The sequence below is a fragment of the Pongo abelii genome, chromosome 12 (assembly GCF_028885655.2).
Source record: "Pongo abelii isolate AG06213 chromosome 12, NHGRI_mPonAbe1-v2.0_pri, whole genome shotgun sequence".
Taxonomy (NCBI): Eukaryota; Metazoa; Chordata; class Mammalia; order Primates; family Hominidae; genus Pongo; species Pongo abelii.
Genome location: NC_071997.2, coordinates 39,327,671 through 39,339,462, shown reverse-complemented (window position 1 = coordinate 39,339,462; position 11,792 = coordinate 39,327,671). Strand labels below are relative to the sequence as shown.

Below are 11,792 nucleotides of genomic sequence, written 5' to 3'. Positions count from 1 at the left end.
CACGCTCAGTCCCTTAAGTAGCTGTGTGACCTGGGGCAAGTCACTTAACCTTTCTGGGCTCCCACTATCTCAACTGTAAAGTTAGGTTATTGGACTTGTCCACTTTGATGGACAACCTGTTCTTAACAGAGAGAGGGAAGAACATTAAGGTGGGGCTGGGAGAGCATCCAGAGGGGCAAAGACCAGAATCTAATTCCTGGCAGTCTCTCCAGGGGTCCTCCTGTGTCCTGGAGCCCAAAGGCCAGGACTGGCCTGGAGGACTCCAGACTTAAAGCTCATGTAAGGCTAGGTTTCTCCAAACCCTCTGAGCACAAGAAACACAGTCACTAACCTCGGGTTTAACCATGGGCCCTCCATGTGCTCCCAGCTTCCTCTCAGGCTCCCTCCCAGGCATGGCTGCGAGGCTGGGAAGGCCCCAGCGTCAGCCCAAGTGGCATGGGTACAGCTTCAGCTTCATGTCTGCCTTTTCTTTTAAGATGTATAGTTTGCTGGAAGGCACCTTATATCCAGTGGAGTTGGATCCCCGGTTGGGGGGCTACTGCCAGTGCCCAGCTAATGATGCGTGTCTTTCAGGTGAGCCCTTGGGAGAGGATGGCCCATGTGGGGGACTGCACGCAGACGCCCTGGCTTCCCATCCTGGTGGTAAGTGGTCTGAGCCCCTCACCCCCACAGAGCCCTCATCCTGGTGATGATTGGACCGTTTCTTAGCCTCTTCAGCTGTAAAATGGGAAAGCTGATCATAGTCTCTCCTTCACAGGGTTCTTCTGAGGGTGAAATGAAACCAGGCCTGCAAAGCACAGAACTCTGCCCCAGGCTGAAGTTAGATTTCGTTGGTAGCTCCCTTCATAGGGTCTCGTGGATATAAACGTTCTTGAGTGCTTGTTTGTGGTGTGATACACACAGCCCCGTGTCTATGTGATGAGCTCATGCTTGGGGGCCGCACAGCTAAGAAAGACTTGGAAGACTCAGACCCCACCCCCATCCTCCTGGACGCGCCGACATTCTGAGGAGCCGCTGTATTAGAGGCTTAGTGGGGGACGGGGGGGCCTCCTCCGTGACCTTGGCAAGTGCGTTGATGAGAATTCAGAGCAGGCCTTGATGGTGGGATGGGGCTTGGCCAGCAGGGGTGAGGCAGGGTGGTTCTGGTGGGGGCTGGCTGTGCCCAGGGGATCAACCAGGAGCCACTGGAGACTTAGCAGCAGTGAGCACTCACAAGCGGGCACCTTCCCAGACAGAGCCCCCAGCAGAGCCCCCACCGCAGGGCACCCGCTTCGTACGTCAACCTTGGGGTCTTGGGGGAGTCACACGTGTTTCTAAGGAGGTACGGAGGCCACAACACCCCTCTTTGTTGGCAGGTGTCTCTGATGTGCTCGGCCCAAGCGGAATACTCAAACTGCGGCGAGAACGAGTACTACAACCAGACTACGGGGCTGTGCCAGGAGTGCCCCCCGTGCGGGCCGGGAGAGGAGCCCTACCTGGTAAGGACCCAGCCCTCCTGGGGCCTGCTGCGCTCTCAGGGGAGGCCTCCTGCTTATGGCATTGTTGCCCTGAGCCTGCATTGCTGTGTGAGGGGACGCCAGGGTATATCAAACCAGCCGGTCACACTCCCTGGACGTTGAGATTGATGGTGAGAGCGGCCGTGAGCCCAGGAATGGCACTCACCAGCTGAGCATTCGTAAACAGATTTTTCAGGAGTTCTGAAATGTTTTTAATGGATCACTTTCCCACTCTACCCTGATTAAATGAGCGTCAGATCATCTGATTGGAAGCAGGATTGAAACGTTCTCCAGTACTAGCACATTTTTCCTGAGTGCTGCATCTCCCTCCGCCTCTGGGCAAGCTAAGCCTGGCTGTTCTGTTAAGCACTAAGGGAAACCTCCAGGGTTTCAGTGTCCGGTTTTTGTAGCGAGCTGAGGAAAGTCAGACGCCAAGTGCTACCTGCACTGCCCAGGCATTCCAGCAGCTCGCTGAATTCATCTCAGGGAGGCTCAGAAAAGGGGCAGCATCTGGAGCCCGAGAGTGGCGAGGAGAGGGGCAAGCCCAGAGCATGAGCTGGTTCCTGGGGGGCTTTGCAGTTAGGACAAGTCAGGAAACCAAGGCCCGGCAAGAGTAGCTTCTGGAGACAGCTGGCACGTCACTGCCCAAGGACCGTGGGCCGAGCCCGTATGGTTTGGCTGCTGCACTCACCTGTGTCCCCTGTCCTCTTTCCCTGGACAGTCCTGTGGCTACGGCACCAAAGACGAGGACTACGGCTGCGTCCCCTGCCCGGCGGAGAAATTTTCCAAAGGAGGCTACCAGATATGCAGGCGCCACAAAGACTGTGAGGGCTTCTTCCGGGCCACCGTGCTGACACCGGGGGACATGGAGAACGACGCTGAGTGTGGCCCTTGCCTCCCTGGGTAAGCACAGGCCCTTCTGGCAAACCCTGGGATGCTTTCTGCAGAAAACCCCGAGGGGCGACGGGCAAGGACCTTGGGAACCGGGGGTCATGGATACTGCAGGCCTCGGTGCAGCCGCACACCTGGCCTTGGTCCCGTCCCACAAGGAGCAGCCTCCAGGACGGAGAGTCCTGGCCCCTCTGGTGGACAGGCAGCCCATCAGGCTCTGCCTCTGTGTCTCCTAAGTGGCCATTAACCATCATAATATCTTCTGACCACCAAAAGGAAACAAATTGCTTGAATACTTACAGTGCAGTAACACATGTGAAACACTTTGGGAAAAAGAAAACTAAAATTTCATACAAAAGCAGTATTTTTAGTATTCTAGGAACACTGTGGGGAAGCTACTAATAAAAATATTTGAGTCATATGATACCTATAATCCCACCAAAATGATTATGCATCAGAAGTCTTCAAAAAGCTGAAAATGCAATTAGCCTGAAAGAGAGAAAGATAAAATCTTCCTTTTTCCAGGCATGACACCTCAGCAAGTTCTGCCAGGGACCAGGAAAATACAGACTCTCAATCCCCAGAAAATCCTGAGCCATGATCATTGCTGCTTCCTCCCCCTAGTGGCCACAACACATAATGCTTTGCAAGGGCTACAAATAGAGACTAAAAATAAAAGCAGTGGTTGTGTCCCTGGTACAGCTGGTACAGGTGGGAGAGGTGACGGCAGTGATGAGGCTGGTGGGGACGGGGGAGGTGACCACAGCTTAGTGCATAAGGCACACTCAGAGTGTCCTAGGAGTTGCAGAAGGACCTCTCACCTCATGGCTGGGGAGGTAGTGTCAGCAGAGGTCTTGGGGGATTTGTGGAGGTGATGCCTGGATGAGTTAGGCTAAGAAGTAGGACTAGGACGGAGGCCTGCAAGTGGAGATGCCGACGCCAGAGCTCAGAGGGCTGAGCAGCTGAGCAGTGCCTGGGGCTCTGATTGGGTCCCTGTGGCCAGAGCAAGAGTTGTACACCTGGAGGTGTGGACAAGCTGGGCAGGAGGACAGGGAGCAGATGGAACCAGGCTCTGGAAACCACTGCTGAAGGTGGAACCACCGCTGAAGGCAGGGAGCAGATGGAACCAGGCTCTGGAAACCACCGGAAGGCTTGAGCCTTCCGCTTGAAGCTGATGCAGGTCAACACGCAGACTGCTGAGCCAGATAGGACACAGCAGGACGTCCTTCCGGCAGCAGCAAGGGACATGGTTGAGCACGGAAAGCCTGGAGCCCCGGGACCAGGGATGCTGTGGGCAGGGAGAGAGGGCTGGAGCAGAGGCACCGGGGGTGGAGGAGAGGAAGAATCTGAGAGCCCCCTGAAAGACAGCACTGACCAGGGGTGCAGATGGCACTCAGAAGGGGAAAGAGATTCAGAAGAGGATACTCAGGTGTCTCCATGACTGGCCATGTGGAAATAGTGCCATTTGTCAGTTGCAGAAGACAGGAGCAAAAGGGTGCTTGGTGGGGAGGTGGAGGGAGGATAGAGGCTGTGTATGTGGAATTTGAGGGGACTATGGGACATCCAGACCTAGATAGCTAACCCAGAGATGGCCTGAAGCTCCAGGCAGAGATCCAGGGCTGGGAAGTCAGCTGTGCACTCAGGGTGCTGGGAGCTGCTGTAGTAGAAGGGTTCCCCATGAGGCAAATTCCTACTGCAGGGAGAGGGTGGGTACACCACAGAACCTCGCCGACCTATGCTGCTGGCTCTGGCCTGGCTATGGTTCAGACCCGAGAAGGTGTCCATCAGTACTCGAAGGCCAGGACTGACTCTGTGGCCTGAAGACAACGTGTTTGGTTCTGATACATTTACCAGAAAGTGTGTAATTGCTAAAGAAGTTGGACACTGGAAGGGTAGTGAGCTCCCTGCCTCTAGAAGGATTCAGGCGAATGTGGACGGCCATCTGCAGAATTAGTGGGCAGGCTGCTCTCTGGGCTTTTGAACATTCTTTCCAGTGCTGGAATCTTGATGCCTCCCGCCCTGTTCCATGGGACAGTGATGTGCTCAGTCCACACCACTCTCAGCACCCAGGACATAGCAAGGCCCAGCACACCTGCTGGGCAGGCAAGGGACCCTGTGCAAAGATACCCTCAGCACACGCCTCAGAGTGCCTTCGCACTGCTCCACAGGGGTGCAGACGATGGGGACAGTTTCCAGGTTGGCTCCACGATGTGCTGTGTCTGCTCAAAGCATCACTGCCAGTCCCAACGCCACCAAAATTGAAGGCCCCCACCTCACCTCTGAATCCCAGCCCCTCTCAGGGGCTCATGCCACCCCCTCTACTGCAGACAAGGCTTCCCCAGGGTAGGACCCTGGAGGCCCCACTTCCTCTTACGAGGCTGTCACGCTGTGTCACAGAGGAGGATCACAGGAGTCTTGGCAGGCCAGTGAGACTAGCTCTATGAAAGGCTGCGTTCATTCCTGAATCCGAGTGGCTGTCAGGCTACGGAGGCAGACTGCCTCGTCCCAGTCTCTCCTGGGCCCTGGCCCCTGCCTGCGGTTTGGCAGGTGCTCCTCCTGATGCTCCGCCCTCCCCACTGTGTGGCCAGGACACTTGCTGAACAATGAGCAGCACCCGAGGCTTTCCTGTTGGGAGAGGTTGTGTGGGAGGACCTGGGAACCAAAACAGGAGGAAAGGGGGAGAGAGAGGTTACGCTTCCCCACCTCTCCAGGGCACCGGCTCACCCCGGAGGAGCTCCGCCACCCCACGATTCTGGATGGCGGGGACAGGGGGCAGGACACAGCGGCTCTGCACTGGTTCTGCACACCAACACGGTTGGAGGAAAATGAACATCTGGGAATCTGCGGCGTCCCTTACAGGCATGAGAGTCCTGAAGAAAGGAACTTTCTGGGAAAATCTACACCTATTGACTGAGAGAAAGTCAGTCCTTCAACAACAGATCCCAGGGGACCCATTTAAACTGACTCTTGTCCTGGGCTATACACCTTAGTCAACCCATGTAGAACAGGGGTTGGGGGACCTAGGGAGAAAGTCAAATATAGATCAAAAAGTAGGAAATTAGACCTTTCCAGAAAGACGAAGGGACCGGACACTCTGTAGCTGGGCCAGAGATCCCTAAATGAACACCTGATTTCGGGTTGGTGACAAGCCCAGGCAGAAAAAGACAGGCACATGTTCTTTGTTGCTGTGCAGCCCAGGATGAGAGACCCAGGTGTAAGCCAGGCCGTGAGGAGTTTAGCCTAGTCCTACAGAGAGAACCTAACATTTAGAAATGTTGTGTGCAGCAATACGTGCTAGAAAACGGTGGCTTCTCCTTGTCAGGAGGCTCTGAACACTTACAAGGTGAGGAAGGACAGTTTCATAACAGCCTCTTGGAGCCAATGTGTTTTTAAAAGTTTATCACCGGCCAGGCACGGTGGCTCAGGCCTGTAATCCCAACACTTTGGGAGGCCAAGGCAGGTGGATCACTTGAGGTCAGGAGTTCGAGACCAGCCTGGCCAACTGGTGAAACCCCATCTCTATTAAAATACAAAAATTAGCCAGGGGTCGTGGTGCATTCCTGTAATCCCAGCTACTTGGGAGGCTGAGGCAGGAGAATTGTTTGCACCTGGGAGGCGGAAGTTGCAGTGAGCCAAGATTGCTCCTCTGTACTCCAGCGTGGGCAACAGAAGGAAACTCTGTTTCAGGGAAAAAAAAAAAAAAAAAAGTGTATCACCTTTCAATATTCCTTAACTGAGTGACTTGATAGGTTGCATAGGTTGACCCATACACATGACCCCCACAGATGAGGGTGGCCAGCCTGTGACAGAAGGTGCCTCGTGCCCAGGACAAGTCAAAGACAGAGTCGTGGGACACAGCCACCACCCTGCCCATGCTCAGAATGTAGTGGCCCCTTTGGGCACCCATCATAAAGCCAGGTGTTCCGCATCCACCGTGTAGCCTTGGAGCTTTATCCATGACAGAGACCAAGCCCGGCACCTGGGGTGTGAACCAGGATGGACAGAGAGGCCTTTTGGGGCCTCTGTCCACCTCAGCATCAAAGTTCCACGGAGAAGAACTTGGTGTCATTCATTCATTCAACCAATGTTTACAGACAACCATCCTTCCTCAGTACGTAGCACAAGATCCAAGGAATATAGACGTGAACAAGGCTTGCCCTGGAGGGCCTCCCAGTCTAGGAGTGGGACCAGTCCCCCTAGGCGGGAGAGAGAATGCGTGGAGGTAGAGTGAGAAAAGGTGGAGGAGGCAAGGGATGAGAAGTTGAGGCATGGAGGAGGTGAGATGGGGAGCAGGTGGCCACCTAGGAGCCTGAGATGTTTCTCAGAAGTGTCAGCGTGGGCCAGGGACGTTAGAAAGCTGCAGGTTGACCTGGTCTGGCCCACATGCCCGTGAGCTCACAAGGCCACGTGGCAGACACGTGCCTTGGCCTGCCTCATAGAAAGAAGTGGCTTCTGGAGGGCAGAAGGTAGATTTGCGAGAGGCTTAGCTGTAAAACTGGCTGTCATGGCTTCTCTGGGAGGTGTTTTGAGATTGGTTAATTAATGTTTACAAGATACACAGGGATCTGAGGATAAAGGGCTTTGAGGGAGAGCAGGCAATTATGGTCCTAACATTACTGGTAACAGTCCAGGCTCAGGAAGGCAGGAGCCCACAGACCCCCGCGCCAGGCTGCTGCTTAGCACTACCGTCAGCAGGGCCCTCCATGGGGCCTGGCTAATAAAAAAGAGATTAGAAAACAGCCATGGAAATACTCCTTCTCATCCCAGTTCTTGAATCGCAATAGGGAAAGCATTGGCACCGTTCACGTTATTTAATCGACTTCTCACAGTGTGACAAATGGCTCCATGCTCTCCGCTGAGCATTTGTTTATGGAAAATGGGCCCAGACTAGGGTAGAAGCCAGAGCCTGAAGAGGAAAGGCGCCCGAGCTGGGAGCCCCAAGGAGAGGGTGGTGCCAGCAGGGGTTGTGCCTGGGAGCGGGACAGCTGCAGGGAGCACAGCCACAGGGCAGACCCCTGAGAGCAGGACCTGAGCAGTCATATAGCCACGGGGCTGGCACTGTGACACTGGGGAGCTGAAAGACATAATGGAACATCACTGGGAGCTGAAGGACTTCAAACGGAGCTACTGTGAATGATTTGTCCCCTGCACTGTTTGTGCAACCCCGGCATAAAGGCTTGCACTTCCAAGGGTGTCTTCTGTCAAGTGCTTCCTGAGAAGGAGGCACTTACAACCTGGGTGTGTTGCCAACTATCATGAGGGCCACCTGCATTGACCTCTCTGGACAGCACAACCGTCTGTCTCCTGCAGCTGCACTCTGGTGGCATTCAGCAGCAGTAAAGACAGCCTGGGAGTTCCAAGTGCCCCAGAGGCACACTGATGCCTATAATCCCACCAGGCTTCAGGCTCTGGGGAGGGTGCTCACGGAGGGCATGTTCCTCCTCCAGGAGGGTCTGGCCTTGGTTGGTGTGACCCCTTGGGGGCTAAGCAGGGCCTACGTGTGGGGGCACAGGGATATTTCTGGTGGATGATGGTGATGGCACACACACTAAACACAGCCACCAGAGAGAGGAACCAGAAAGGGGCTGAGATTAAAAGAAAGGCCCACATTGGCAGCTCAATATTGTTAAAAGAATGCTCCATTTCAAGACAGGCTGAAACCCCAAGGAAACTGAGTGGACAGAGCAGGTGGCTGACTGGGCGTGGCCTCATGCCTGGACTTGGATTGTGGGCCTGCAGACTGGCCTCCATGCTCTCTGCTCCAGTCCCTGCCTGTGTGCTGTCCAGCTCACCTGTCTCTGTTTTGTCTTGTCTCTCCCCCGTAGCTACTACATGCTGGAGAACAGACCGAGGAACATCTATGGCATGGTCTGCTACTCCTGCCTCCTGGCGCCCCCCAACACCAAGGAATGTGAGTGTCTTTGTCCTTCCACCAGCACGGTATTTGTTCAGCACGGATCTCTTTCACTACAGAGGGTGTAGGAAAGAGCCGATCCTGGCACCTGGACAAGGTGAATCACAGTAACAGCATTAGTGAAAGTGCCCCTGTGGCCTGTCCAGGCAGGTCTATGAAGGGAGGGAGGTTTGCCACAGCTGAGCCTTGAGTCAGAGGCTGAGGTTCTAGTTCAGGTCGGCCATCAGCTACCTGACAAGTCACTTAACCTCTATGAGCCTCGGTTTTCTCATCGGTAATATGGGGGTACTAACATCTGACCTTCCCATCTCTCATGGTTATTGTAAAAACAAAGGAGATCACAGAGGCAAAGTACTACTATTTTGCAAAGTACTACAAAGTGCTAGGTGATAGTGAGGCCAAGGAAAACATAAATGTGATCACAATTAATGAAACAGATTCCACAAAGCACATGTAAACAGTCTCAGGAGTTTATAATCTTGCCTTGGGGTGTTTCTTTCCTGTTATCCTTTCTGGCTTTCATGGGCATCTGTTTATGAGGAAGGGCCAGGTACCTCTGCCTCAGAGGAATGTGCTGTGTAGACTCCTGGATGTGTGGTCTGGGGAGAGACGAAGGCAGGTAGGACAGGCAGCTGGGAGGAAGCTGGGAGGAAGCTGGGTGTCTGGTCCTGGGCTGCAGGAGCACTTGCCACCCTGTGGCTCCTTCAAGGGTGGAGGAGGAGCTGACCCTGGGACCCTGCCTCTCTTTGCTCTCCATAAGACCCCACTACCCCCATGTCTCATAATAATGTTGTCCAGGAGAAGAAGGAGGGCCTGCACCTTATCACGCTGGAAGGAAGGGGAGGAGCAGGAATGGGGCGCAGCATCTCCTCTCTCCTTTTGGTCAAGCCAGGAGGAGGGTTCTGTGCTGTGGGCTGTGCTGCAGGAGGAGCCATTCTCTCCCTTCCAAATCACTCAAGTGCATGAGCCCTGCACCAGTGGGTTTGCTCATCTTCCAAGCCATTTTCCTGGCCAGCCATATGCTAATTAATTCACAAATTAGAGGAGGCCGCAGCTCGGCTGCCAGCCTGACTCATGGTGAAGCCAGCTGCCATGGCCCACATGTCCTCTAGGATCTAGGCTGATTCAAGGCCAGATCATTCTGGGATGAAGAACCAGTCTGGAAAGATGTCAGACAATCCCCACCTATTCAGAAAAGCGTCTTTGCCTGTGGAACCTGGGAGAGGAGCAGCCCTCCTCAGGGGCTTTTCTGTTCGAGAATTCTCACGTGGCACAGCCTTCAATGTTCAATGTCTGGCAGCCAGAACAGACTTGAGTCACGGCAGGGGTGCCACTCTAAGTCCAGCAATGAGGTCTATCACATGTGGAAAGCAAGCAAAGTCCCCTGAGTCCTCAAGATTTTAAAGATGAGCGCACCCTACTCCCACCCCCAGCCCTTGCCTGCTTTACTGAAAGCCGGCTCCCAGGAAGGCCTTGGGGTAGGGCCTTAGAATCCAGCCCTGAAGGAGGTCAGCAGAGAGATAGACAGTCCTGCTGTGTTCTTATTAGAGGCCCCTTGGGCAAGGCCCCAGGCCTCGGCTTGCCCATCTGGGAAATGGGGAGATGCGGCCAGATAGGCCTTGGAGTAGATGGAGCCCTCTGGGTCAGGGCCTCAGTGTGAATGCCAAACAGAGTGATGCCCTCCACCCCTGGGCCTGCAGTGGTCTCAATCCAGAGATCTTTTTACACAGAGCACCTGCCCAGCCGTCAGCAAAAATGTCAGAGCTAGAAAGCCCCGTGGAGTCACTAAGACCCACACACACAGGACTGCCATCAGCAGCCCCACCCTGGACAGCAAACATTTCATCAGGAGCCCGAAGTTGCCAACTGGCTGCCCAGGTCCAGCAGGCCCTGTCTTTGCCAAACCCACAGTTGTGGTCAAGAGCACCTCTTCCTCCCCTCTGTTTTCTTGATTTACCTGAGCCCTCGCCAAATGAAATTCACATCCTTGGTACTCTGCAGCAGCAAATGGTAAATTACACAAACCACCGTCAGACTTGCCGAGGGCCCCTGGCCAAGGATGACACCCACCTAGGAGAGCTGCAGCAGACAATGGGTCGCAGCTGCAGGGGAGACACCAGCCAGGAGTGGGCCCAGGTCAGTGCCAGGGTCTCCCCAGCCTAGGAGTGCCCACAGCTCTGCCCCACACCTCCCGGGCTCGAACCCCATGCTCAGGCACCTGTGCAGTACAATCACCTCCTATCCTTAAAGAGAAGGCAGCTTCTCTGCACCTCTGTGAAGCAGAGGGTTTCAGGGAGGTGATTCTCAGGGGAGCACCCTGGGGGTTTCTTATGACTTGAATTGCTGGACCCACCCCTGATTCATCAGGTCTGAATGAGCCAGAGAATGTGCATTTTTAACAACTTTGGGAACCACTAGGGTAGGTTATGAGCCTGCTCTGGAACTTCACTGCCTGAGTTAGACGAGTTATTTCACCTTCCAGAGCCTCATGTCCTCTCCTGCCCAGGGCAGCTCCCAGTGGTACCCACTGCCCAGGCTCCTATGTGGCTCAGGCACAATTTTGCCCACCAAATCCTCCCAGAAGCACATCGTGAGTGCCCCAGGGTGTTAATTAATGTGATGCAGCCCCTCAAATAACCCTGAGGAGAAATGAAAAAGCAACATATATTTTCCTTTAAAATGGAATAAAATCATTCCGGTTTTCTGGGGTTGCCAAGTAATGAGAGGGAAACCAAAGAGGACAGGCGTCAGATTGCAGATCAGTCCTGGCTGTGGATTGGTTGTCACCTTGGATTAGAACATACTCACCCCCAGCTCTGAGCCTGTACTCAGTGACTGCAATACTGTGGAGCCCTGTAGCCTGGTGAAAAGAGATGAAAAGGCCTTCGGTTATTTTTCAGTTAAATTAAAGAGCAAGAGGTACTTGGGGTGACCAGAGCTTTCTGGTTTTCTTTTTTCCCTGCACCATCCTGCATAAAGGGATCTGTGATTTAATGACAGTGGTAGCAGGGAGGTCAGCGTTGCCCTGGTGTAATAGAGAGGAAGATAGGGTCCAGCCTTAGGCTTGGCTTTCATTACAAGTTATCACCCCTGGGAAAGTTTCCTCATCTGCAAAATGGGGACATGATTGTTGGGAGGAAGGATGTGATGACGTGCGCGATGCATGTGGAGTGCTCCCTCCAGTGCCAGGCGCCAGGCACTGACCAGAGATGAAGCATCCCAGCCCAGCAGGCGGCATGGCTCCACGCCACGTGAGCTGGCCTGCGCTTCCCTCACTGACCGGGGGTGCGGACGGCACACAGAAGGGGAAAGAGATTCAGAAGAGGACACTCAGGTGTCTCTGTGACTGGCCATGTGGACATGGTGCCACTTGCTCAGTTGCAGAAGGCAGAGGCAAGAGGGTGCTTGGTGGGGAGGTAGACGGAGGATAGAGGCTGTGTGTGTGGAATTTGAGGGGACTGTGGGACATCCAGACCAAGATAGCTAACCCA

The 11,792-nt window shown here is 54.3% G+C and overlaps 1 protein-coding gene across 1 annotated transcript in view; it reads left to right on the top strand.

Moving 5' to 3' along the window:
* The first annotated feature begins 591 nt into the window (after window positions 1-591).
* Window positions 592-11,792, top strand: part of EDAR (ectodysplasin A receptor) — a 36,681-nt gene continuing 25,480 nt past the window's right edge. Inside the window, exons 1-4 of the mRNA XM_002811754.3 lie at window positions 592-642; window positions 1,356-1,478; window positions 2,218-2,399; window positions 8,213-8,298. Of these exons, the coding sequence (XP_002811800.2) occupies window positions 592-642; window positions 1,356-1,478; window positions 2,218-2,399; window positions 8,213-8,298 (442 nt within the window). The remainder of the gene's footprint in view (window positions 643-1,355; window positions 1,479-2,217; window positions 2,400-8,212; window positions 8,299-11,792) is intronic.